This window comes from Dasypus novemcinctus, chromosome X (genome assembly GCF_030445035.2).
Source record: "Dasypus novemcinctus isolate mDasNov1 chromosome X, mDasNov1.1.hap2, whole genome shotgun sequence".
NCBI lineage: Eukaryota > Metazoa > Chordata > Mammalia > Cingulata > Dasypodidae > Dasypus > Dasypus novemcinctus.
The window spans coordinates 169,871,547-169,896,340 of record NC_080704.1 but is presented as its reverse complement, the minus strand read 5'-3'; the positions used below and the strand labels follow the sequence as shown (position 1 = coordinate 169,896,340).

The following is a 24,794-nucleotide window of genomic DNA, read 5'->3' as shown; positions in this document are numbered from 1 at the left end:
GATTGGATAAGGTGTGGCAATCACCCCAACACTCTTGGAGAGAGAGGTCTGGAGCTTTGTCATCACCCAGATTCTTTATGATGGTGGAATCAAGAAAATGCCTTTGGGCAAGCCTGTGGAAAGGGTGGATTCCCATAAGGTACCAACGAGAAGAAACAATAATTTTAGGAATGACTGTCAGATTGAAATTGAATGGAGGATACCCTGCAGGTTTACTGAACAGTAGAGGATTATGAGTCATGTTTCCCTCCCAATTTCTTCTTATTGTAATGAAAATGTATATCTTTTATCTGTCCATTTTTGTATTGGAAACAGATAAATTGTTTTGCAAGTTTTGGAGGTCTATTGCAGAGGGGATTTTGCCCCAAGACAAACTGTATTTCTTTAAATTGATTGTGATATGATTTAGTACTTGCCTTGTTACTGATTTCAGGTTTATTTGAATATTGTAATGTCTTTTTGGAACTCAGAAGGTGTAGTGTAGCATTTTGATATAGTTATGAATCCCAAAAATATATATTGAATTATATTTGTAATCTGTTCTATTATTGGGTATGATTGAGTTATGATTAGGGCTTTGATTGGGCCATATCATTAGGATGTTGTGTCCCCACCCCTTGGTGGTTGGAGACTTACAGATAAAAGGCATGGAACGGACAGAGTTGGAGATATTGATGTGAGGGCTTTTGATGTTGGAGTTTTGATGTTGGAGTTTGATGCTGAAGCCTTAAGCTGGAATCTTGGGAAGTAAGCTCACAGAGGAAAGAGATGCCAGCCCCTGAAATAGAGGAATCCTGAACCCAGGAAGAAACAGGCCCTGTGAAGGAAGGAACCTTGAAACCAGAGAGAAACAAGACCCTGGAAGGAAGGAAGCCAGGAAACTTGAACCCTTGCAGCCGTCAGCAGTCATCCTGCTCCAACAAGTGGAAATAGGCTTTGCTGAGGGAAGTAACTTATGCTTTATGGGCTAATATCTGTAATCTCCTACCCCAAATAAATACCCTTTATAAAAACCAACCAGGAAAGCAAATGTGGCTGAACTGATAGTGTCTGTCTACCATATGGAGGGTCCAGGGTTCGATTCCCAGGGCGTCCTGACCCATGTGGCAAGCTGGCCCATGCACAGTGCTGCTGTATGCCACACAGGGGCATCACCATGTAGAGGTGCCCCACATGCAAGGATTGTGCCCTGCAAGGAGAGCCACCCCATGTGAAAGCAGCCCACCCAAGACTGGCGCTGCACACATGGAGAGTTGATGCAGCAAGATGATGCAACCAAAAAGAGATGCAGTTTCCCAGTGCTGCCGGATAATGCAAGCAAGCGGATGCAGAAAAACACACAGTGAATGGACAGAGAGAGCAGAAATGGGGGGAAGGGAAGAGAAATAAATAAAATAAATCTTTTTTAAAAATCCAACCAGTTTCTGGTATTTTGCATCAGCACCTCTATGAACTACAACCATGTGACCAGTTACAGAAACGAGGACTATAATGGTCATGAATCTTTCTTCCTTGTTTTATTATGATGATGATTGTATATGTACACAAAATGAATTTGTCTTCTTCCCTAACTTTTCCCTTATCATATAAGAAATTGTATCCATTTCATGTCATAATATTTGAGAATGTCAAGTTTGAGAGTAAATATTACACAAGAACTTATACCCTATTCTATATGGAATTAATGCATTTCCAGTTGTACACAGGAGAGTTGAACATTGTTAGGTGGATATATATATATATATATATATATATATATATATATATATATATATGTCTGTTATTGTTTTACTTAGAGGCTAAGTACAGTTTAAGGTAATGTGTATGCTGGCCAAGTTGACAAAGAATGGACTGTGATGGTTAGGCTAATGTGTCAACTCGGCCAGGTAATTGTGTCCAGTTGTTTGGTCAAACAAGCACTGGGCTAACTGTAATAAAAGGGCATTTATGGACTTTAGTCACCATTGACTTTACTGCAGTGGTAAATCATAGCTAGCTTGTTATAATTACATCCATCAGGGAGATTCCCATCAGCAAGAGTGATGCTTAACACAATCACTTGAATCAGTTAAAAGGGGAAGTGATTCCAGCATTGAGAGAGAATTTCCCAGCTCGTCATTGGCCAGCCAATGTCTCCCAAAACTCATCAAGAACCTTCACTGGACTTTCATTGTAGTCCCTGGTTGCAGCCTGTCTGTGGAACCTGGGCTTGTGCATCCACATGGCTGTATGAGAGACTCTTATAGAATCGCATACTATTGACAGAAATCCCTTGTTGGTTCTGATTCCCTAGAGAACCCTGGCTAATACAGTTACTACCCAAATTCAGAAAACATTTCAAAACTCAGATCTGTGAACATAATTATTTCCATTTCAACTAGCAGCACTTTGAAAAGTAACAGCAAGTAAACACAATTTGAATCAACATTTGTTCAAAAGCTTTGCATGTTTGACCATGTAACTTGTGTTCCCCCAAGATAAAAAGAAGAGATGATTTCAAATAAGCTTAACAATCTTAAACAGAAATGTATACTCTGAATAATCACAGCATTCTGTGCAAATTTCTAAACATCTATGGTTTAGAACATGAGGAATTTAAGAACATAAAAAAAGAGTTTGCATTAAGAACAGTCAAAAAAAGAGACTACATTTATCTGAAAGCATTTCACATTCACTAAAGATTTTTATTTTTCAACTGTGCACAATTTTGAGTAATAGACACTGGTTTTCAAAAGAAAAGATGACAACACAAATGTTGAGAATAAAAGGGACTAGATTTAACAGCTTTAAAATGTGCAGGAAAGTATGGTAAACTGAGATACATGCAAAAAACAGTGGTAATAAATAAAAATAAACATAAAATAAAAATAAACATAAATAAATGGACATAAAATAAATATAAAAGTAATTAAATATTAAATTAAAATGAAAATAAATAAACTAAAATTAAAAATCATAAAATAATCATCATAAACAAAAATAAATGAACAAAAATAAATAAAATAATATAAACATTAAAATAAAATAAACAAAAATTAATGGTAATACTGAAAATTTCAACAAAAATTTGTCCCTTTAAAATCTTAGAGCAATTTAGTTGGGATTTTACATAAATAAGCTTAAATTCATTCTGATCCTAGGACAGTTCTAATGCCATTATTTTAATTGTTATTGGTCAAAATCAGTTATTAATTTTTTAATGTGAGCCAGCTTGTTATAAAGATACTGACATCTATATTTTTCTGCATAATAATTGGGATTAATCTGCTTCATCTTCTGATATTCTAGTGAGATTTCTTCATTAATATCCTCATATTCTTTTGAGCCTGGAGAAAGGCATCTCCTTCTTGACCCTAGATTAACAAATATGCTAGATATTCTCAGCATCTTGTCATGCAAGGCTTGATATTCATCATACTCTGCTCTAAATTCCTGTTCATAACGCTGACGTTGCTCAGAGGACACTATGGCGAAGTAGTTGGTTAAATAATCTGGGGCCTCCCCAGAGGCAGTCCACACCTTATTAACTACCTCACTGGAAGGTGGCTTTGCAACTTCACTGTGTCCTTTAAGATCTCTCTTCTGTTTCCCCATCATCTCAAGACTGGAATTCTGGTTCCTTGGTTTGTGCTCAATAAAATTATATTTGCATGTCTCATCAGATGTTGAAGGTTTGTTCTCCATGAGCTTCTGATATTTCATTTGAATTGAAAAAGATTTTAACATTTCCAAAAAAGTTTGTTTACCCTGCTGGCTCTCTAAGATGCTACTGTTTCCACTAAAGGTATCAGCATGTGAATGTTGAGTCATGGGGCCATTTGGAGTACCATAAGGATTGTAGGTGGAGTATACAGGTTGACGAGGATTCCAAATAGGAAGGTGTTTTGAGGTCAGAGGTGGAGGGTTGGGGTTGGCCCTAGATGCACAGGGTGGTGGGGGACCCACAGTAGACTTTTCACTGGCTTCATTCGAATGGTTGTTTGATGGTGCTTGTACTCTAGTTGTCAAATGAGATATTCTATTTTTTTTTTTCCTTAATGGATCAATAAAAGCCGAATTGTAAAACTCTTTCTGAGAGGGAGGTGATGGATCATCTATACTGAAACTTCTAGAAGGTTCTGGATGATTGGTGCCAGTTTTTTTCAGAGATGGATTTTCTTTTTTGGAAAGCACCTGCTCCAGTGTCTTCCTGTCTATATCATCATAACCTGGCCAATCCCTTTGGAGCTCTGGGAAAACAGAATCTTTCAGGGTGTAGGTACAATTCTTTGGATTCATGGTGGCGACCTGTTGCAGAATTGTTCCCAAGGGATCTTTTACCTTTGGTTGGAAGCCATCTTTCTGCAATCTAATGAACAATTCAGGTTTCCTGTATTCTCTCAACGCCAATAAATGTATTACCCTGTCCCTGTATGGTCTCATGTGGACACTGTTGGCCACCCGTGACTTTCGAATTGTATATGCTGGATTAATAGGAGATGTTCTTTTCCTCTCAGGTACGGGATCTGGAATGGCTTGTGGTGCTTTCCGTAATGACACTCTTTTTCCTACAGGTTGTTTTATAAATTTTTTCCATTTGTTGCAAGGTTCCTTCTCTTTCTGGGTGATTTCTGTCATCTTATTTGAGTTGTTTGCTCCATACACTGTCATTTTATCCTCTCTCAAGTCCAGATAACTAAATGGTGAGGGACTACAGCTTGAGACAGTTTGCTGTGTGTGGTGAACTCTGTCTTGTTGGCTGTCTCTAGTGACCTTTGACAACTGATAATTAACATTGTACAAATCAGTGGGCAAACTGTTTGGGGGGATTCCAGTAAGCCCTTGGAGGTCTTGGAAATGAATAGAAGCTTGAGAAGGTATTGCATTCTCACGGTTCTGGTAAAAGTCAATTGTCTGTACTGCAGGCCCGGTGAGCTGCATGGGTATCAGGTTGACATTTCCCATCCCCTCCAGGGCTACCTGCCCTTTCTGGTATATCAACGTCCCCACTGCTCTGCCTCCAGGGGTTGCCATATAGTGATATCTGTAGAGATCAAAGTGAAATATTTTAGAAAACATTGACTCTCCTTGCAAGGATTGTATATCTTATTGCAATTGTTTGTAAAACTCTAATTCCAAAAGATTTTGTCCCAATAGAAAGAAGGAGGTAAGTGCCTGATCTGCTGGCAAATCCACCATCTAGGAGAGGCACTTGTGGGAAGAGCAACAGGAGATACAAGCTTTCAGATATTGGAGGAGAAGGCTACCACAAGGCATACTCAGCATGTAATGCAAGTCATTCTTCCATTACAAACTGACATGCAAGTGAACTCTAGAATCCTTTCACTTGGAGACTGGCCTATCCACAAGAACCCTCATTTGTTAGCTAAGCATGTCTCACTTTTTTGATTAATAATAGGGAAAAATAATATTTTAGATGTGCTTACGTCTCAACTTTCTAACCATCACCTATGAAAGGAAACAATTTACATCTCTTTAGCTTGCCACTTATGCCCATTATTCTGCTTCTTTGCCCTCCTCATTCAGAGGATCCTCAGAAAATCATGGGCTTACCTAGGTGCTTAAGTGCAAAATTGTGTAGAGTCAAAGAAATCTTGCAGCTAGGTATTTTAGAAGTGTGCAATTAAGTACCAGAACATACAAATATTACTGGAAATCAATTATAACCAGTTTCACCACCCTCTCTAAACCAATTAGGCACAATTCTCTCTCTTTAACCCCCTCACACTTCCAGTCCATCTAATTCTCAGATTTCTCCATTTTAACTGATGATATTATTTTCCACCTAGTCACACAAGAAAACCACAGAATCATCTTTTACTAGTCCCTCAGAAATACTTCTTCATTTCCCCCCAAATACTTAGTCAGTCACCAAATTTTTCATTCATCTAATAGATATTTCTTAGCACCTCTCACGTGCCAGACACTGTTTAGTGAAATGAGCAAATCAAAAGTCCCTGCTCTCATGACAGCTACTTTTAGTAGATAAAGTTTTGTCTGCATAACATAACAGATCCATCCCTTCCACTCCCAGTCCATAATCTTTGTCCTAATGTAGGCCCTGAATATCTTAGTCTATGTTATATACTCTCCTCTTCACTTGATTCCTTGCCTCTAGCCTTTTCCTCTTCTAAACTGACTTCCAAATTGCAGCAGGGATCCCAATTCACTTTGCTTTAAACAATGTGACCATTCTCATCATTTAAAGAATGCAATTTAAACTCTTTAGCATGATATACAAATCCATCTTATTCTGTCTCTGACTTACCACAAAGCTTGTGCCATGTATCGATAAGGCACACTGATCTGTTGGCTATTTCCTAAATATGCCCCAGGATGGTCCTGCATCACAGCCTTTCACTGGATGTTCCTTCTGCCTACTAATGCTCTTCCCCCACAACTTTGCTTGCTTTGCTCCTTTACTTTATTTAGAGTTCCTTCCCAGTGCCACCCTGTCTAAATGGTGCCCCATTTGCACACTCTATGACTCTTTCCAGTTCCCTGCTTTACTTTACTAGCACTTTTTACTACCTGAAGTTATATTACATATATTGTGTGTTTGATATATGTCACTTCCATCAGAAGATAAGCTTAAAGGGGGTTTGGATTTTGTTAGTCTTTTGCACTGCTGTCTTTCCAGATCCCAGAACAGTGCCTGGTTCAAATACTGAGCACTTGATACATCTTTGTTGAACAAATGACTACATCAATGCTATAGATTTTTAAATTCACTCATAATGGGTGCAGACTGCTGAATTTCTACTCATCCTTAGAAACCCAGCTCAAGTATCACTTCGTATAGAAGTTCTCCCTCTAGCCAAAACTAATAGTTTCCATTATTATAATCTCAGAGCCCTTTGACCTCCATTAAAAACACTTACCATACACTGCATCAGAATTATTTGTTTGTCTCCTCCCCTGTACTATGACCTCTACATGAATGGAAATTACATTCTATTTAAAATTTTATGGTCCTTCCTTTGGGTCCTCACAGTCTCATCTTAGAAGTAGCAGATGCATAGCAGAAGGCTCGTTCTAAATGTATGGCAAAAGAATGAATAATAATGGCTTTGCATTTCTCCCAGCAAAGATATATTACTACCATATCAAGGGGTTATATTAAGTATATGTTAATGTCAGAGAGATGTTCTGTTGTTCTTTAAGATTTTTTTCATGTTCATGTGAACCTCACAGTATAGTTGTATTTAAGAAAAGAGTGAAACCACTGATGCAGGGAGAATATGAAATACTTCCTCAGAAAACCACTGAACCACTGAAGTATGTTCAGCAGTACAGTATTCTAATATATGAATAAATGCTATTTGGTTCTTCCTAGAGATCTCCAGTAGACACAGGAAAAAAATCTATCCTTCTGGATCTTTATCTGTGAATCCTTTGGGAAATTAAATTAAATGTTTCTAGGACAATCCTATCACCAGTAGAAATAATGACAAATAAACACCTTAACAAGAGACAGGTGGCTTCATGACAAAAGTACAAAATGTTATTGATGGATATAAAAGAAGAATCAGAAACATAAAGAAAGACTTCTTGATCTCTGAGAAGAAAACCAAAGGTTATAAGCCTGTCAAATATTTCCAAATTACTACCTACATTTAATACAATTACAAAAACTTGAACAAGATTTTTTTCTCTGAATCTGTGAAAACAATTCTATAGAATTCAACCAAAAGAAGGAAAAGATTCTCACATAGAAGACCAACAAGAGAGAGCTATCCTTACCTGATATTAGACTATAAAGATACAATAACTAACAGAGTGAGGAATTAGCATACGAAGAGAGAGAAAGAAAGTAAACACATATCTGAGATACAGAAAAGGGATATTATTACAGGAACATTGTTTAAAGACAAGGTCTCAACATTCTAGCAAAAATAGCAAATTGGCATCTCTCTTTATAACAGAATGAATTCCATGTTTCAAATAGAGATAAAAATGAAACCATAGATTAAAGACTTGAAACCTTAGAGTAATGGTAATAATCACCTCAGAAAACATGATATTAGACTGTATCCAAAATAATTATCATATAGAATGCACTCAAATTTTAATACAGTAAGCCCACACAGATTGGTATCAAAGTGAGGAACAAATCAGGAATACTGGGAGATTTCACTTTTTGGAGACATAAATGCTATTGGATAGCACCATGATTGTGACATAAACTGGCAAGGCTGGGAAGTTGTTTGCCTGGGCCTCAAAAAGTTGATTAAATATTATTTGTTGAATTGTTGAATACTATCCTACCTTTCTGATTAAGTAGGTGGCAATAATACATTGTATTCTAACAAAATATATGAAATAGAATTCTCTTCTAAGTGGTCTAGCTTGCCACACTGTTACCACCATTGAATAGATGTTTAATCCAAAAGGCATGGGGTGTTTGGATAAGACTAACAAATAAAATGAGTGCATAACTAATGAATTTTGAAAGGTTGTTAGACTACTGTTGTCCCACTTTGGCAAATCATTCCTACCTCTACCCGGCACCCCAGTATATATTGAAGCAGTTAATATGACAAAACATTATGAATCAATCTAACCTAAAGTGATATACTGACTTCCCAGCTGGATGATGCTTCAAAATCTGACTTTGACCACCACAGTTACTTCACACAAAATAATAAGCCCAAACTCTAAGCTCTGTGAAGTTTTCTGAGAGAACAGAAGGTATGGCCGAGTCACGCCCACTCACTTAGACCAGTTGTTCTGGATCTCATTGATATCCTTTCAATAGCCTGCTTGCTACTCTTCGTAGTAAAACAAATTAGAAGCCAAGTAAACCAAGATTTAGCCCTTATTTTTGTCATCCCTTGAACCTCTTGAGGCCTAGCCTAGTTTAGAACTATTTCTACCATTCCTTACTTATCCATTGTTATTGGTCATCATCCAAACTATGAGCTCCAAGAGAACTCTTCTCTCTTCTCCACATATCTTCACACTGGCTCTGAATTTGCTTAGCTATGTAACCAACAACATTCCCAGCCTTCTAAAACTCTGACATCACAATCAGCAACCTCCTCTAACATTCTCCACCTCCCATCTTAAAGTGAAACTCAGCTTTCTCCAAGGATGCCACTTCATCTTTAGCCCCCCTCAAAATGAGTACACTTATTCTCTCAGACTCTATACAACTCATGCTGGGAAGCAGAAATGCTTTACCTCTTGTTTTCTAGTGACACAATGAGAATAAATAATTATTCATTCGTTCATAAAGGTACCTTCTCCTCTGAATCACAAATCATCTGGCCTTAACCTTTATATCACCAAACTCCTGACCCTGATCTACTCTCTATGTCTTGTCTCACATCACTGTACTCCAGGCTTTATAGGCTCAGCTATACTATCCTTCATTTGATCCTTAAAATGTGCCAGTGTCATTCCTGCATCATGGCCTGTTATATGGCATTCCCATGCTGTACCCATGCTCTCAACCTGTTTCCTATGCCTCCACACACATATCTACCTACCTAATTACCCTCCTGGTCCCAGCTTAAATATTCTTAATAAAGTCACTTTGTATTATTCAGGGGTCCAGCAGAAAACAGATGGAACATCCAAATTAAGACAATGAAGAGACATTTTAAGTAAGAATCTATTAATAAATATATGGGCCCATTTTAGAGAAACCAAGGCAGTGCAGCACCCTAGGTCTAATAACACGCCTAGGCCAGCATAAAAGAGAGAGGGAAAGAATTGTGTACAGAGAGTAGGGTAGAGAAGTGCAGTGACAGATGGTCAAGGGACAAAACCAGCCCAAGATAACAAAGCAGGAAGGGAACTGGCAAAGTATCTCTACTTTCCTTTCTTCTTTCCTCTAATATGTAAGAGTTCTTTCATTCACCAAACCAAACCAGAAGTCTGGGAACACTAAATATTCCAAATAGATCAGTTTCCTATAACAGATTGCAGATTTTCATCGATTCCCTAGATCAAATAAAGTCAGTTTCCCTATTAAACACCATTGCAGCACTCTGCATTTATTTATTAGATTTTTAGAGAACTAAACATATATTGAGACTCTTAAGTTACAAACCCTTACTTAGACCATAAATTCTTGAAAGGAAGAGGCTATGGATTGTGTATATGTGTGTGTGTGTGTCTGTGTATCAGTCAGTGATATACTTCAACAAGTATGGGTTCATGTTAACAGGCACATTTCTTTTGGTACATATGTGAAAATAGTTAATGAAAAAGTCCTACCTAACACTGCAGAGCATGCTGACAACATTTATGGCTTTGACAGGCAATATTTCCAATTAAACTTGAAAAGACAGGCATACATGTAGTAAGTTAATGTTTCTGGTTCACCTTTTTGAATATCTACATGCGCCGGTTAAGCATAATCCTTATTCTTCAGGTGACTTTGTAATACTTCTTGTTTCTTGATTCAGAATTTCACAGATTTACTGAATAATCTCTGCCATATACCCAAACTTCTCTCAAATTGTCCAGTTATCTACAGCAATGCTTTTATCTGAATCCCTGAGATTATAATGAAATAAAATGTAAATCAAAGAAGGCACTTGGAAATGTCCTCATTTGAAACTAGCATATGGGGTGTGATTAATTATTTAATTCAGTACTTACCTTCTGTAGAAACCATTTCAAGGAAAGATTCTGTTCCCACTTTCCTACCTCCCTGAAGCTCCATTGGACTTAATGTTCAGGTCCTTGTTCCTTGTTGTAACTTGATTTCTAACTTTGTGGTTAAATAGACAGTAAGGGATCTTGTCCAATCTCAAGACACCCCAGGAGCCTGAGATAATAATCATTCTCCTCTCTGCTGATTGATCTCCTCAACATTGGTGGATTTTTGAATGGCAAGCCTCACCACAGACACGTAAGAATTTTCAACTTTAGATTTATCTCTGAATACTCTTGCTATCAAAGTCCTTCCCACTCAGAAGAGAACATTCTAAATAAAATTTTTCAAAGCACTGATTATGATTCTAAAATTTCCTCCTTGCTAAGTGAAATGCTATCAGGACTGAACTTTCCATAATGATATAACAATGCTAACTAGGACTGCCTGGCCCATGATCAAATGCCATTTTGGTCAACTCTAGGCACTCACTGTGCTGTCCGGTAAAGCCTATCATGAATGGGGCCAATTGGGTGGTTGCTAGATCAATGCAGTAACACAGTGTTCCATCATTGTTTTTAGCAGCCAAAACTGCATATTGGAAAAGGACAATATCCCAAACAGTGACTCAATTTCATCAGCATTAGTGGTAACCTTTGGGTATAATTTAATTTGTTGTGGGATTTCATCTTATAACCACTTTAATATCATCATACCTTCCTATATTATAGTCTATTTTGGGAGTGTTCAGGCATTTTCAAAATAATACTTTTAAAAAGATACATTGATGCCTTCAATTTGAACTTACATTTTTACCTGGCTAAAGAAACTGGTTTAAAAGCAGAAAAGAGCATTCAAATAATTGTGGAGGATAGCGATATGTTACAAATTAACATTAAACTGATGTTTATTGATTGAATTGCTCTTTCATGTTGGTGGTATTTTAGACACAATTGAATTCAGTATATATATATAGAATCCTCAAAATATAAGGGTGTTTCTCTATGACCTTACTATAAAATTCTAACAGGATTATCAAAACATAGCAATTATTTAGTGTCATGTTTTAGCTCCTAGTTTGATTAATTCTGTAGGTGAATACCATACCACAAGTTTACTTCCTCCTTCCTTGTTCTAACAGATACAAAACTTGAAAGAAATGCAGTCCACTTAACCCAACCCTTTCATTTTACAGCTAGAAACCTGAGGTACAGAAAGGAAAAGAGAAGTGCCCTCGGTTATAGTATTTGTCACAGTGCTGGTCATCATATGCTGGCCCAATGTTCTTTCCTCTACATCAATGAATTTATTTAGATGATGGATGAAATTAGATGGATAAAGAGAGAGGAAAGGGACAGTCATGGAAGTAGGATGAGATGTTTAAGGTTACAGTTAGTCTAGTGTTCATCCCAAGCACAAAGTGACATGAATGAAATATTCATTCTGATACAGAATAGCTTGTTTGCATAGACCCTTAAGTAATCAGTGTGGGGAATACTGTCTTTGCCCCTTAGGGGTATCATAAAGAATCATGAAGCATTGGATCAACTGAACATTTATGTCATATCCAATTCTTTCAGTCAGATGGCCATGACCACAATATTCCAGAGACTGATGGAATTCATAAAAAATTACATTACATTATGTTTGTGTAAAGTGTAGTTTTTGTTTCACACTCAGTTCTTCAATACCTTTTGGGTAAACTCAAACTAATTTCACCAGTAGCAATCTCCATTAACTAAACAAATTGAAAGTCAATTACTTAAAAAACAGTGAAAAGATTAAGGACAGAACAGTGAAAAAATGAATTAATTTATTTTGATTTGACTAAATTGTAGCTGAATAAATTAAGTGATAGCTTTTAGAAGCCTCAAGTTTCAAAGTTAGCTAGAATATAATCAGAGAAACTTGTAGTAACATCCATCGAAAAAAAGATTTACGTAAAATGTGAGATTTAACATTTATAAGTACAAATAATAGAAATATATTAATTGGTATATAAAGGTAATTATTAACTTCTAGAGATTATCCTCATTTCATTTCTTTAGTACCTAGTTATATAATAGGATAGGATGATACAGCAGAAAGAATCTTGGTATAAAACCTAGATATACTTAGCTTTCAATCTTGACTCCATGCCATCTTATGAAATCATTAACTTCCTGAAATTCAAATTCCTCATTGACAAAATAAGGATAAAATAAAATCACCTCACAGATAGCATCTGTATAGAATGATTCAATAGATGCTGTAGCAGTTTGATAATATTGACAAATTCCAAAAAGAGATACTGATTATGTTTGTAAACTGGTCTGTTCCTCTGGGCTACTGATACATTGGATTGTATTGGACTCACAGGTTTCACTCTTACTTGATTAAATAATGATTAAGGCTTTGCTTGGGCCAGGTCAGTAGGTGGTTGAGTCCCTGACCCCTTGGAGCAGAGTATTTAGTTGGGGTTTTAATGTTGGAGCCCCAGGAAGTAAACACACAGAAAAGCAGATATATGAGGAAAGGGAGAAAGCTCCATTAGACACAGCAGAGGTCCTGGGAAGAGAGATGAGCTGTTCACCTGATAGTCTACAGCTGGCCTTTTGGGGAGAGGAGAGCAGCTGAGCCCAGAGAGAAACAAGACCCAGGAAGAGGGGAACCCAGGAAGCCTGAACCCTTGCAGATGTTGGTAGGCATCTTTCTCCAACACATGGCAACAGACCTTGGTGGGAAGTAACTTATGCTTTATGGCCTGGTAACTGTAAGCTTCTACCCCAAATAAATACCCTTTATAAAAGCAAACAGATTGCTGGTATAGTGCATCAGCACCCCTTTGGCTGACTAATGCAGATGCTAACTATTTCATGTTTATAGGCATGAATAAAACCACACTAACAACATTTTGTTCACTAAATAATAAAGATTTTGGAGCCCTGCCATCTTCAAGACAGTGGAGTGAGATGCTTCAGAGATCTGCCCCCCAAAGAAGCTTTGAATAACTAGCAGAAATATCTTTCTCAAAACTCCAGAAAACAAAGGGTTGCAGTAACAAAGTGAGTGCTAAATCAAGAAAAAATCTATTTAAAAGCAATAAGATCTCATGGCACACTGGCTGGCCACTCCACCATCCCCTGACTGGCTCAGTGTGGAGCTGGTCCTTGATCCCAGTGTGGATCCCTTCTCCAAGTTCTGGAGGGAGCAGAGAAATTCTTTTGCACATACTGGAAATATGTATGCCTGGCCCAATCTCTGGTGGCGGACTTAGGGAAATGCCACCCAGAATTTTCCCTGTATGTAGAAGGCAGCTCATAGAGCTCTCCTGCAGAACACAGCGGAAGAGCAATCAAGTGACTCCCTGGGGCAAAGGGTTGCTGGCTACAGCATACAGTGCAATGCCCTGCACCATGAGGAAACTCTTTCCAATGCATATCCATATGAATGGGGAAATTCCTAGGTCCACATATGGATGATCAAGACAAGTGTTTGCAAGAATGGATCAGAGCAGCCCCTACACTTTGGTGTAAGACTATTCTCTAAACTCATTTTATAGATAAGCTCTGAAGGAGATCACTCACACAGGTCAATCTGCAAAAACTGGAAAGGTTTTCTCTTTTTTTCCTTTTTTTTTTTTTGTTAACTCCTGGCATTCAAGGAAAGCTCTGTCATGACACAAGCTTGATACAAGCTTAAGGAAGAGATGCCTAACAGTCTAAATTAAAGCATTTTAAAAAATCAGAATGTCAAGGTTTCAATAAAAGATTATAAAACATACAAAGAAACAGGAAGTAATAACCTAGACAAAGAAATATATTAACGTATCAGATATCATCAATGAGGAGGACCAGACCTGAGACATAGCAAAAACTTTAAAACTATGGTACTAGATATGCTCAAAAAGGTAAAGGAAAACATGGACAAAGAACTAAACAAAATCAAGAAAACCAAAGATGAATACAAAGCAAATAATAATAAAGAGATGGAAATTATGAAGAGGATTCAAGACCACAGTAGCAAAAATACAAAATTCCCTTGAGGGGTTCAACAACAGATAACAGCTGGCAGAAGAAAGAAACTGTGAACTTGAGGTTAAGACAATTGAAATAATCCAGACTGAGGAGCAGAAAAAAGAAAAAGTGAGGAAAAGTGAACAGAACCTGAAGAAATTCTGGGACACCATCAAGTGCACCAATATATGCATTGTGTGAGTCCCAGCAGAAGATAAAAGACAGAAAAGGGCAGAGAGAATATTTAAACAAATAATGACTGAAAATTTCCCAAATTTAATGAAAGACACGGTTATACACATCGAAGACACTTCATGAACTCCAAATTGGATAAACCCACATAGACCCACACTATGGCACATTATAATCAAATTACTTAATGTCAAGAATATAAAATATAAAGCAGAAATCTGTCCCCCAAAAGAAGCTTTGAATAACCAGCAGAAACATCTTTCACAAAACACCTGAAAACAGCAAGAGAAAAGCAACATGTCCCAAACAAGGGACCCTCAATAAGATTAAATGTTAATTTCTCATCAGAAAACATGGAGGCAAGAACAGAATACTATGACATATTTAATGTGCTAAAAGATAAAATTTCCAGTCAAAAATTATATGACCAGCCAAGCTGTCTTTCAGAAATGAGAGAGATAAAGTCATTCCTAGAAAAACAAAACCTGAAGAAGTTCATCGCCACTAGACCGACCCTACACAGATACTAGAGAGAGTTCTGCAGGGTAAAAGGAAAGTACACTAGACAATAAACTGTAGCTGCATAAAGAAATAAAAATCTCCATTAAGGGAGATGACATAGTAAATACAAATTCAGTACTATTGCATTTTTGCTGTATAACTCTATTTTTTACTTCCTGCAGGGTCTAAAAGACAAATGTATTAAATATTATGATAAATCAGTGGTTTTGGACTCATAATGTATAAACATATAATTTGTGACTGAAATTCCATACAGGTGGGGGAGGCATGGATGGCATAGGAACACATTTTATATATCCTATTGAAGGGAAGTTGGTATCAAATTAAATGAGCTTTTTATAGGTTTAGAATGTTTAAATTTAATCACTGTAGGACCTACAAAGAAAATATCAGATGATATGCAAGCTCATAGAGACAGAAATTAGAGTACAGGTTTCCAGGCGTGGGGACAGGGGAAATGGGGAATTAGTGCATAATAGGTACAGTGTTTCTGTTTGGGGAGATGGGAAAGTCTTACTAATAGGTGGTGAGGATACCATACCATTGTGAATGGGTTAATCCCACTGAATGGCATGCTTGGAAGTGGTTGAGATGGGGAATTTTATATTATTTATGTTTCCACAATTTAAAAAAAAGTGAAACAGCAACTAAAGAGACAATGACAATTAAATGCAGTACATGATCCTGGACAGAATCTAACAAAGAAGGAGAAAAGGTTCAAAGGGGCATTATTGAGACATATGAAAAAATTGGAATATAGACTTCAAGCTTTATATCAATGTTAAATTTCTTGAACTGGATTTGATAACCACACTTAAGATGGTTACACAAGGGAATATCTTTTTTCTTAGGAAATGCACATAGCACTATTAAGTGTCCAAGGAGCATGATGTACATATAACCTATACTCTTCAAGGAGCATGATGTATATACAACCTACACTCAAGTGTTCAGAAAATGGATTGATAGGCAGATAGATAGATGGATAGATAGACAGATGGACTGGTAGAGTGGTAGATAGAACAATACAGCAAAGGTGGCAAAACATTAAAATTGGTGGATATGGGCATTTGAGGAGACATGGATATGTTGACACCCTCTGTATGGCATTTGTGGGTTTTTTTTGCTTTTGTTTTTGTTTTGAAATGCTCTGAAAGTTTGAAAGTATTTCAAAATAAAAAAGTTTAAAATTTTTTATAAAAAGGGGTTACTTTGGGCTGGTGAGATAAGCCTGCGGATTTGTGAGTTTAGATATTTATAGAGGTGGATGAAAAGATTTCAGAATAGGGAAAAACTGTAGGCAAATGCAGAGTGGGGGAATAGGAAAGAGCATGAAGGGGATAGATTTCCATCCAATGACTGGGCTTATTAGGGAAGCAGGGACAGCTATGATGGGAAAAACAAATTGGAGAATTTTTATTGGAGATGCAATTTAGATTTTTATTTTTTAGAGAATTAGGAATCATTCAAAAATTTCTGAACAGCAATGTAATATATTAGAATATCATGAAATAGTATTTGAGAAAGGTTAAAGTGACAGCAATGTGCAGAAAAGATTTGTAAAAGAGATGGACATGAATTCACCAAAGCCATTTAGCTTTTCCTCCTGAGGATACAACTAGAATACATTTCCCAGTCTCTCTTGCAGCAATCTGAGGTCACATAACTGAGACCTGACCAATCAAATGTTGGTAGGAGAGGTATGCCTCACTACCAGGCCTGGCCCATAAAATGTCATCTTTCACATTCCCTTGCCCATCTGCCAGACAGAAGCAGGGGATCTGACAAAGAACTTTTTTTTTTTTTTTGATGTTGGAGTTTTTTTTTTTTAATTTTCAAACCCCAATTTTAATGAATTAAAAAACAAACACATTTCTAATGAAGAAAAGGCAACTGCACTTATTACATCAACATCATTAAAGTATAACTGATAGCAACAAAGGGACCTATTCATATTTCCAAAACCAAGATTTACCATGGAAAGTTCCAAAAACAAGGCACAGGAGATGAGACAGTACATACCACTATGATAAAAATAGTCATTTCTATCTTTAGCTTTCTTCTGCTGCATGAGGAACCAAAGATGACAGGTAGATAATTATTCTGCTGAACCAACCATGAAAACTTCAAGAACAGATAGGTATAATATTCCCTGTTAGTTTTTTCAGGACATTATTTTATACATTTTTTTTTGAAAAAAACTTTAAAATAAAAATTATAAAGTTATTTAGTCTTGTGAATATTTTGCAATAAAGTTTCTTGAATTCCTATGACAAACTATGTAAGCAATTCAACTTTTCAAATAGAGTAGTTAATAGAAACTCCCTTTGACATGGGGTCTATCCCACAGTTAGAAAGCGGCTTCCTCCTTTGTTGACCATGAGAATGGCTCTTGGTGATGTTGGAGTTTTGATGTTGAAGTTTGATAGACAAAGAACTTAATACCTTAGGTGGATGATGTTAGGGTTATAAGTTCCAAGGAAACTGGGTCACTGAATGACTGTATGGATCAGAGCCCCATCCCCTTTCTTTCACTCTCTATTGGACTTTGTGTGAGACATAAACATTGACTTTTTTAAGGTAAAAACAAAAAAGACATGGAATTTGTGTTGAGAGAATAATTGTATGTTCGCTTATATATGCTTAAAATATGTGTGGAGGATTAGGTGAGAGCCATACAACAAGTGGTTTCCTATAAAGGGAAGAGCTTCGTGCCTGAGGGGTAAGCATAGCAGGGAGACATTTTTAAAGATTTATTTTATTTATTTATCTGCCCCACCCCCCGGCCACTTGCTTGCTGTCTGCTCTCTCTGTCCATTCACTGCACATTCTTCTGTGTCTGCTTGTCTCCCTTTGTTGCATTATCTGTGGGTATAAGCCACCAGCTCTCTGCAGGTGCAGGCTGTCAGCTCTCCATGGGCATGGGCCATCAGCATTCTGTGGGTGCAAGCCAGCTTGCCTTCACAAGAAAGTCCTGGGAAGCAAACCCAGTACCTCCCATATGGTAGATGGGAACCCAATCTGTTAAGCCACATCCACTTCCCAGCAGGGAGACTTTTCAATATCTATCCTTTTATACCTCTTAAATTTTTAATCATATGAAAGTATTACCCAGCCAAAAAATAAATAAAATTAGGAAAAAAGAAAAAAGGAAGATATCAGAAATGCCAAATATATGATACTTATTAGCTATTTTTAGCACATTGACATTTTTATATACTTGCCAATCAGAGGAATTTATTATTTTATGGAAGACCCTATCCACTCAAGTTACCTATGTATAACGATTTATCCAGAACAAGCATGTTCAAAGTGTGCTCCACAGTCTCCTGGAGGTCCCAAGGTACTTTTAGGGACTATGTGATGTCAAAACAACTTTCTTAATAATTGTAAGACATTATTTGCTTATTTCCATGCATTTTCATATGTGGTGTATAAGGAATGATAGTTAAACTGCTGGTGCCTAGCACAAATCAAGGCAGTGGCAACCAAAAAAAAATTCACATAAGAATATTCTTTAAAAAATACCCTTGAAGAAATAGGGAAAATTTATTTAATTAAATCTTGGCCATGAGGATATTACTTAATATTCTGTGTAACATGTGAGGAATATACGTAATGTGTTTCTACTGCATTTAGAAGAAGGATGCTTGTCTCAAGGAAAAGTATTTGCATGCTCATTTGAGTTGCAAGTTGAATTAGCCATTTTTTTCTGTTGGTACACCATTTATACTTGAAAAAAACAAATGACAGACAACTAGGTCTTTCACAGAGTAAGGAATTTTCATATATGTTCTTGAAAGTTAACAACATGAGCCTGTCCCTTCAAGGAAAACAACTGCTAATGATAAAATTCAAGGTTTCTAGCAAAAAATAGAATTTTGGAAAACTTGCATCCACCACAGTGAGCTTGAAAAAATTTTCTAATTAGATTGTGATGGTATTTTAAAAACATGATTACATAGTTATTATCTAGGTATTTGTCCAGTGACAATGAAAACACAAAATGTTAACATGAGCTTTATTCATATTCACCAAAATTGGAAACATCACAAATTCTATCAACTGGTACTTGGCTACATTAACACAATGAAATTTTCAGTAATAAAAAGGAATTTATGGTAGGCAGAAAAATGCCTTAAAAGATGTCCATATCCTAATCCCTGAAACTTGTGAATAAGTTCCCTTACATGGTAAAATGGTCTTGCACAGGTGAATAAGATTAAGGACCTTGAGGGTGAGAAATTATCCAGGGTTATCTGGACAGGCCAATCTAATTTCACTGAGTCAGATGTTGCCTATTTTGGAGGAGGAAAAAGGGGGCCACGATTAGGGAGTAGGTGTGGCTTCCAAACCTGGAAAAGCCAAGGAAATAGATTTTCCCCAAGAGAGTCTAGAAAGGAACATAGCCCTGATGACAGATTTTTTTCCTAGTGAACCTTGTGTCAGACTTCTGACCTACAGGACTGTAGGATAACAAATGTGCGTATTCTACAACACATAATGAATTATGTGTTGCATAATGAATATCAAAGGCATTATACTAAGTGAAAGAAAACCATACATGATTAAGTTTGTAGGACATTCTGAAAAAGCAAAATTATAGGGATAGAAAGCATACCAGTAGTTATCAAAGACTGGGGGTGTAAGGAAATGTTGAATACAATGGGGCAGCAGTAGGAAACATTTTGGGCTTAAGGGTAAGTCGTCTATCTATCTTCTAGTGGCGGTTATATGAATACCTGTGTTTGCCAAACTCTCAGATCTGTTTACTAAGATGAGTGTATTTAATTCAGTAAACCTAACTTTGAAATGTTTTCTCAGTTTTCATTTTCAATAAAAGTAAATATCAAAAGGCATACAATATATAAAAGAGAAGCTCTCTGTGGTCCTTGATAACTTTTAAAACTGTGTTAAGATTCCTGAACCTCTGATCTAGTACCACTCTACACTTGCCCATTGTGTTTGAGAAGAAGAACAAATGTCTTTGGTTTTATCCTTTCCAACATTAGTTTTGGTCCCTACTAGACTGTGAGCACTATGAAGGCAGGAAATTGATTTTAGTAGTCTACTTCCACCTAACACAGAAACTGGCACATAATACATGTGTCAGTTTCTTATTGCTGCTGTAAATAATTATTCTTTTATAGAGTTCTGGAGGACAGAAGTCCAAAATAGGACTTACTGGGCCGAAATAAAGGTGTTGCCAGGCATACATTCTTTCTGAAGGCACTAGGATAGAATTCATTGCTTCGTACTTTTCCAGCTTCTAGAAGCTACCTTTATGCATTGGCTTATGGCCTCTTCTCCATCTTCAAGGCCAGCAGTGTAGCATCTTCAAGTGTCCCTCTTACTCTGACTTTCTGCCTCCATCTTCCGTTTTTTAAGGACCCTTGTGATCACATTGGGTCCAAAACAATAACCCAGGATAATCTTCTATCTCAAGATCCTTAACTTAATTGCATTTATAAAGTTGCTTTTGCCATGAAGGTGACATATTCACAAGTCCTGTGGATTAGAAAATGGATATCTTGGGGGTGGGGGAAGGCCATTTTTTTCTGTCTACTATAGTCCAAAACACAATAAAAAAATAACAGCTTTATTTAGATACAATTCACATATCATAAAATTCACCCATTTAAAGTGTACAATTCAGTGGTTTAACGTATTTACAAAGTTTTGTGACCATCACTACAATCAATTTTAAAATATTTTCATCACCCCAAATAGAAACACCAGACCAATTAATAGTCACTGGCTATTTCCTCTCAAACCACACAGCCCTAGGCAACTGGGAATATACTTTCTGTCTCTATAGATTTACTTATTCTGGACATTTTATATAAAAAGAACCATGTAATATATCATATAGTATATGATATCAGATAACAGCTAATGTAATTTTTTCAAAGTTTATTCATGTTGTAGCATGTTTTAGTACTTCATTTATCTTTATTGCTGAATTATATTCCACTTTATGGATATACCACATATCGTTTATTCATACATCAGTTGATGGATATTTGGGATTTTTATGTATTTTGGTTATAATGAAATAATGCTGCAATGAACATTTGCATACAAGTTGTTGCATGGACATATGTTTTCAATTCTCTTAGGTGTAATTTTAGTATGAAATTACTGGGTCATATGGTATTTGTGTTTAACCTTTTGAGGAACTGCCAGTCATCTCCCAAAGTAATTGCACCATTTTACACTCCTGTCAACAATGACTAAGGGTTCTGACTTTTCTACACCTTCACCAATACCTATTATTATATGTCATTTTGATTACAGTAATCTTTGTGGATGTGAGGTAGTATCTTATTATGATTATGATTTGAATTTTCCTGATGGCTAATGAGAATGAGCATATTTTAATGTGCTCATTGGTTATTTGTGTGTCTTCTATGGACTATGTTTACTCAAATACTTTGTCCATATTTCATTTTGGTTATTTCTCTTATTATTATTGAGTTCTAAGAATTTTTATGTATTCTTAGATTCAAGCCCTATATCAAATATAAGATTTGTAAAACTTTCCTCCCATTCCATTTTTCAAATATATAACAAGACAAGTTATTTCTTAGTAAAAAGAATATATCACATCAAACATTAAACCAAATTCTTACAAATGTTCAAAAAGTTGCAACTTTTAATTGTTAAAAAATGTATTCATGAGGCAGAGAAAGATACAAGTAATAGAAGTAAAAATTCTCAAAATATTCCAATTAAGTAAAAAGTAATTTACAAAATAACAAATGAACTTTTTGCTTGGAAAATACGCTTTAGTTTTAATTTCAAATTCACTTTAAATATATGATGTATAATTTAATAGCTAAAAATACTCTGGCTTGGGCGGCGGACTTAGCCCAGTGGTTAGGGCATTGGAGGGGGGGGAGATAAATAAATAACTACATAAATAAATAAATAAATAAATAAATAAATAAATAAAATACTCTGGCTAAATTATTTAGTAATATTCACAGAGTACTACTTCTCTAGACAGATATTTTTCACATGACAGTTTAAAACTAATACTGAAAATCACTTCATTTTAATCAAACAATTGACTGATTAATGGATTAATAATTTATTCATTAATATAGATGGCATAAGGACCAATAAATGGAGTAATCTGATGATTGCTCAGATGCAATTCTGTCCACCAGTAATACTTTTTTTTTCCTTTTTTAATTTTTTAAAATTTTTTGTCTTTATTAATTTTTTTTAATATTACATTAAAAAAATATGAGGTCCCCATATATCCCCCACTCCCCTCACCTCACTCCTCCCCCCATAGCAACAATCTCCTCCATCATCATGAGACATTCATTGCATTTGGTGAATACATCTCTGAGCACCGCTGCACATCATGGTCAATGGTCCTCATCATAGCCGAAACTCTCCCACGTTCCACCCAGTGGGCCATGGGAGGACATACAGTGTTCGGTAACTGTCCCTGCAGCATCACCCAGGACAACTCTAAGTCCCAAAAACTCCTCCACATCTCATCTCTTCCTCCCATTCCCCACCCCCAGCAGCCACCATGGCCACTCTAATCCATATTCTATTCCTCCATCCTGTGGACCCTGGAATGATTGTGTCCACTCCACATCTATCTCAAGAGGGAGCTTACCACCAGTAATACTAATCCAAGAATTTGATATATACTCCACTCATTTACATTACAAGTGTAATCATATTGATCAACCAAAATTTGTAAATAGTCTTAAAATTTTTCTTTGTTCTTTCTTTCTCTCTTTCCTTCTTTTGCTTTATGAGCACCTCAAGGATTTTGGGGTTTGGTTAGGTCAATACAGCGAACAAAGGAGAAAAGTACAAAATGGCACCTTACTTCTGCTAGGGAAATCACGGACACCTGTTTAGTGACTGCCACCCAAACCTCGCCTACCCCCACTTCCTTCCCTGGGGAAGTCACGAACACATGGTAGGCAAACTGTCAGCCTCTGGGCTTTCTGCTGCTCCCACCTGCTTTCATATTGGATGCAGTTCTACAACCTGGGGGAGATGTTAAATCTAATGGAAAGGCCCTGCCAGACCTTAAAGAGGGAAATGGGGAACCAGCTGCGGCAAATGCTTATCAGAACAGGAATCCTCAGTGGCAGGGGCCCCTTGCCCGGAGGAAGATGAAAACTACACTCATATAGTATAGGATGATCTCTCTTCCCCCAGCACCAAGTGGGGCATACGGAGCTGTCATCAACAGATCCATACCTGGAGTAGTTTTGGCCACACTGGGAGACAAGGCATGATGGAACTTCTGCCCCTGCTCTTTTGGACTGTTTGTGCTAAGTAAGTGACAAGGAGATTATTCACCCTTTCTAGACTCTTTATACTGTGCAAGTAATAAAGTGATCATTTGCTGAAAGTTTGTTTTGCCCTGAGTCTGTATTCCTACAATACACCATTGTAGCAATTCACTCCACAACACCAATAAGTATTATCTCATTATGCTTTGAACTCAGGATATTATTTTTTAAAATTTATTTCAGTATACCACTCACACATAAACATACATAAACAATAAGTGTATAGTAATAGTTGTGAACTTACAAAACAAACATACATAGCATCATAAAGAACTCTCATAATTCACCCAAGCTCCAATACCTAGCATTGCTGTTAAACATTTTAAACTAATGATTAAAGAGCTTTGTCAAAATATTACTACTAACCAAAGTATTTTTACCCAAACCACACTATTATTGTTTTTATTACCTCTATATCATTTATATATGAACATACATAGATAATAAGTGTATAGTAAAAGTTGTGGACTTACAAAGCAAACATGCATAAGATTATACAGGGATCACATATATCAACCCTCCACCAACACCTTGCATTGTCATGAGACATTTGTTACAGATTATGAAAGAATATTCTCAAAATCTTATTACTAATTATAGTCCTTATTGTACATTTGGTGTATTTTCCCCCAACACACCCTATTATTAAATTTTAAATATATTTTTTATGACAGAAGTTGTAAACTTATGAAACTTATGAAAAAATCATGTGCATGTTCTGAATTCCCAAACAATATCCATCCATCAACACACCACACTGTGGTGGAACATTTGTTAGAGATAAAATATTATCATCTGGTTGTTACCAAGTTCATAGCGTACATTTGACATACATTCTCCATACTGCCCCATTATCAAAACAGTAAATCTTTGGCATAGATGCAAGCATATTACATTATTACTGCTAACTGCCGTCCATAGGCCACTCCGGTTGTATTTTTCCCATGCTTCTTCACGTTCCCACCACCCTGAAGTAGTGATGTACATTTGCTCTAGCTCACAAAGGATACTCTTGCATCTGTACCATCAACCACAATTCTCATACACTTCTTGGTTTACTGTGCTAGTCAGTTCCTAGATTATTCTCTAGCAATCTGTCAATTGGTATTTACATCCCTAGACTACCATATCCACCCATATCCCATT

General features: G+C 36.5%; 1 protein-coding gene across 1 annotated transcript; it reads right to left on the bottom strand.

Annotated features, from left to right (window-relative positions):
• Positions 1–3,075: 3,075 nt before the first annotated feature.
• Positions 3,076–8,969, bottom strand: LOC101413024 (RNA polymerase II elongation factor ELL2-like). The gene is made up of 2 exons (XM_058291490.1): positions 8,887–8,969; positions 3,076–5,023 (listed from the first exon to the last, which is right to left on the bottom strand). Exons 1-2 carry the CDS (start codon positions 8,892–8,894, stop codon positions 3,169–3,171), a joined length of 1,863 nt encoding a protein of 620 aa, XP_058147473.1. The 5' UTR covers positions 8,895–8,969; the 3' UTR covers positions 3,076–3,168.
• Positions 8,970–24,794: the final 15,825 nt, after the last annotated feature.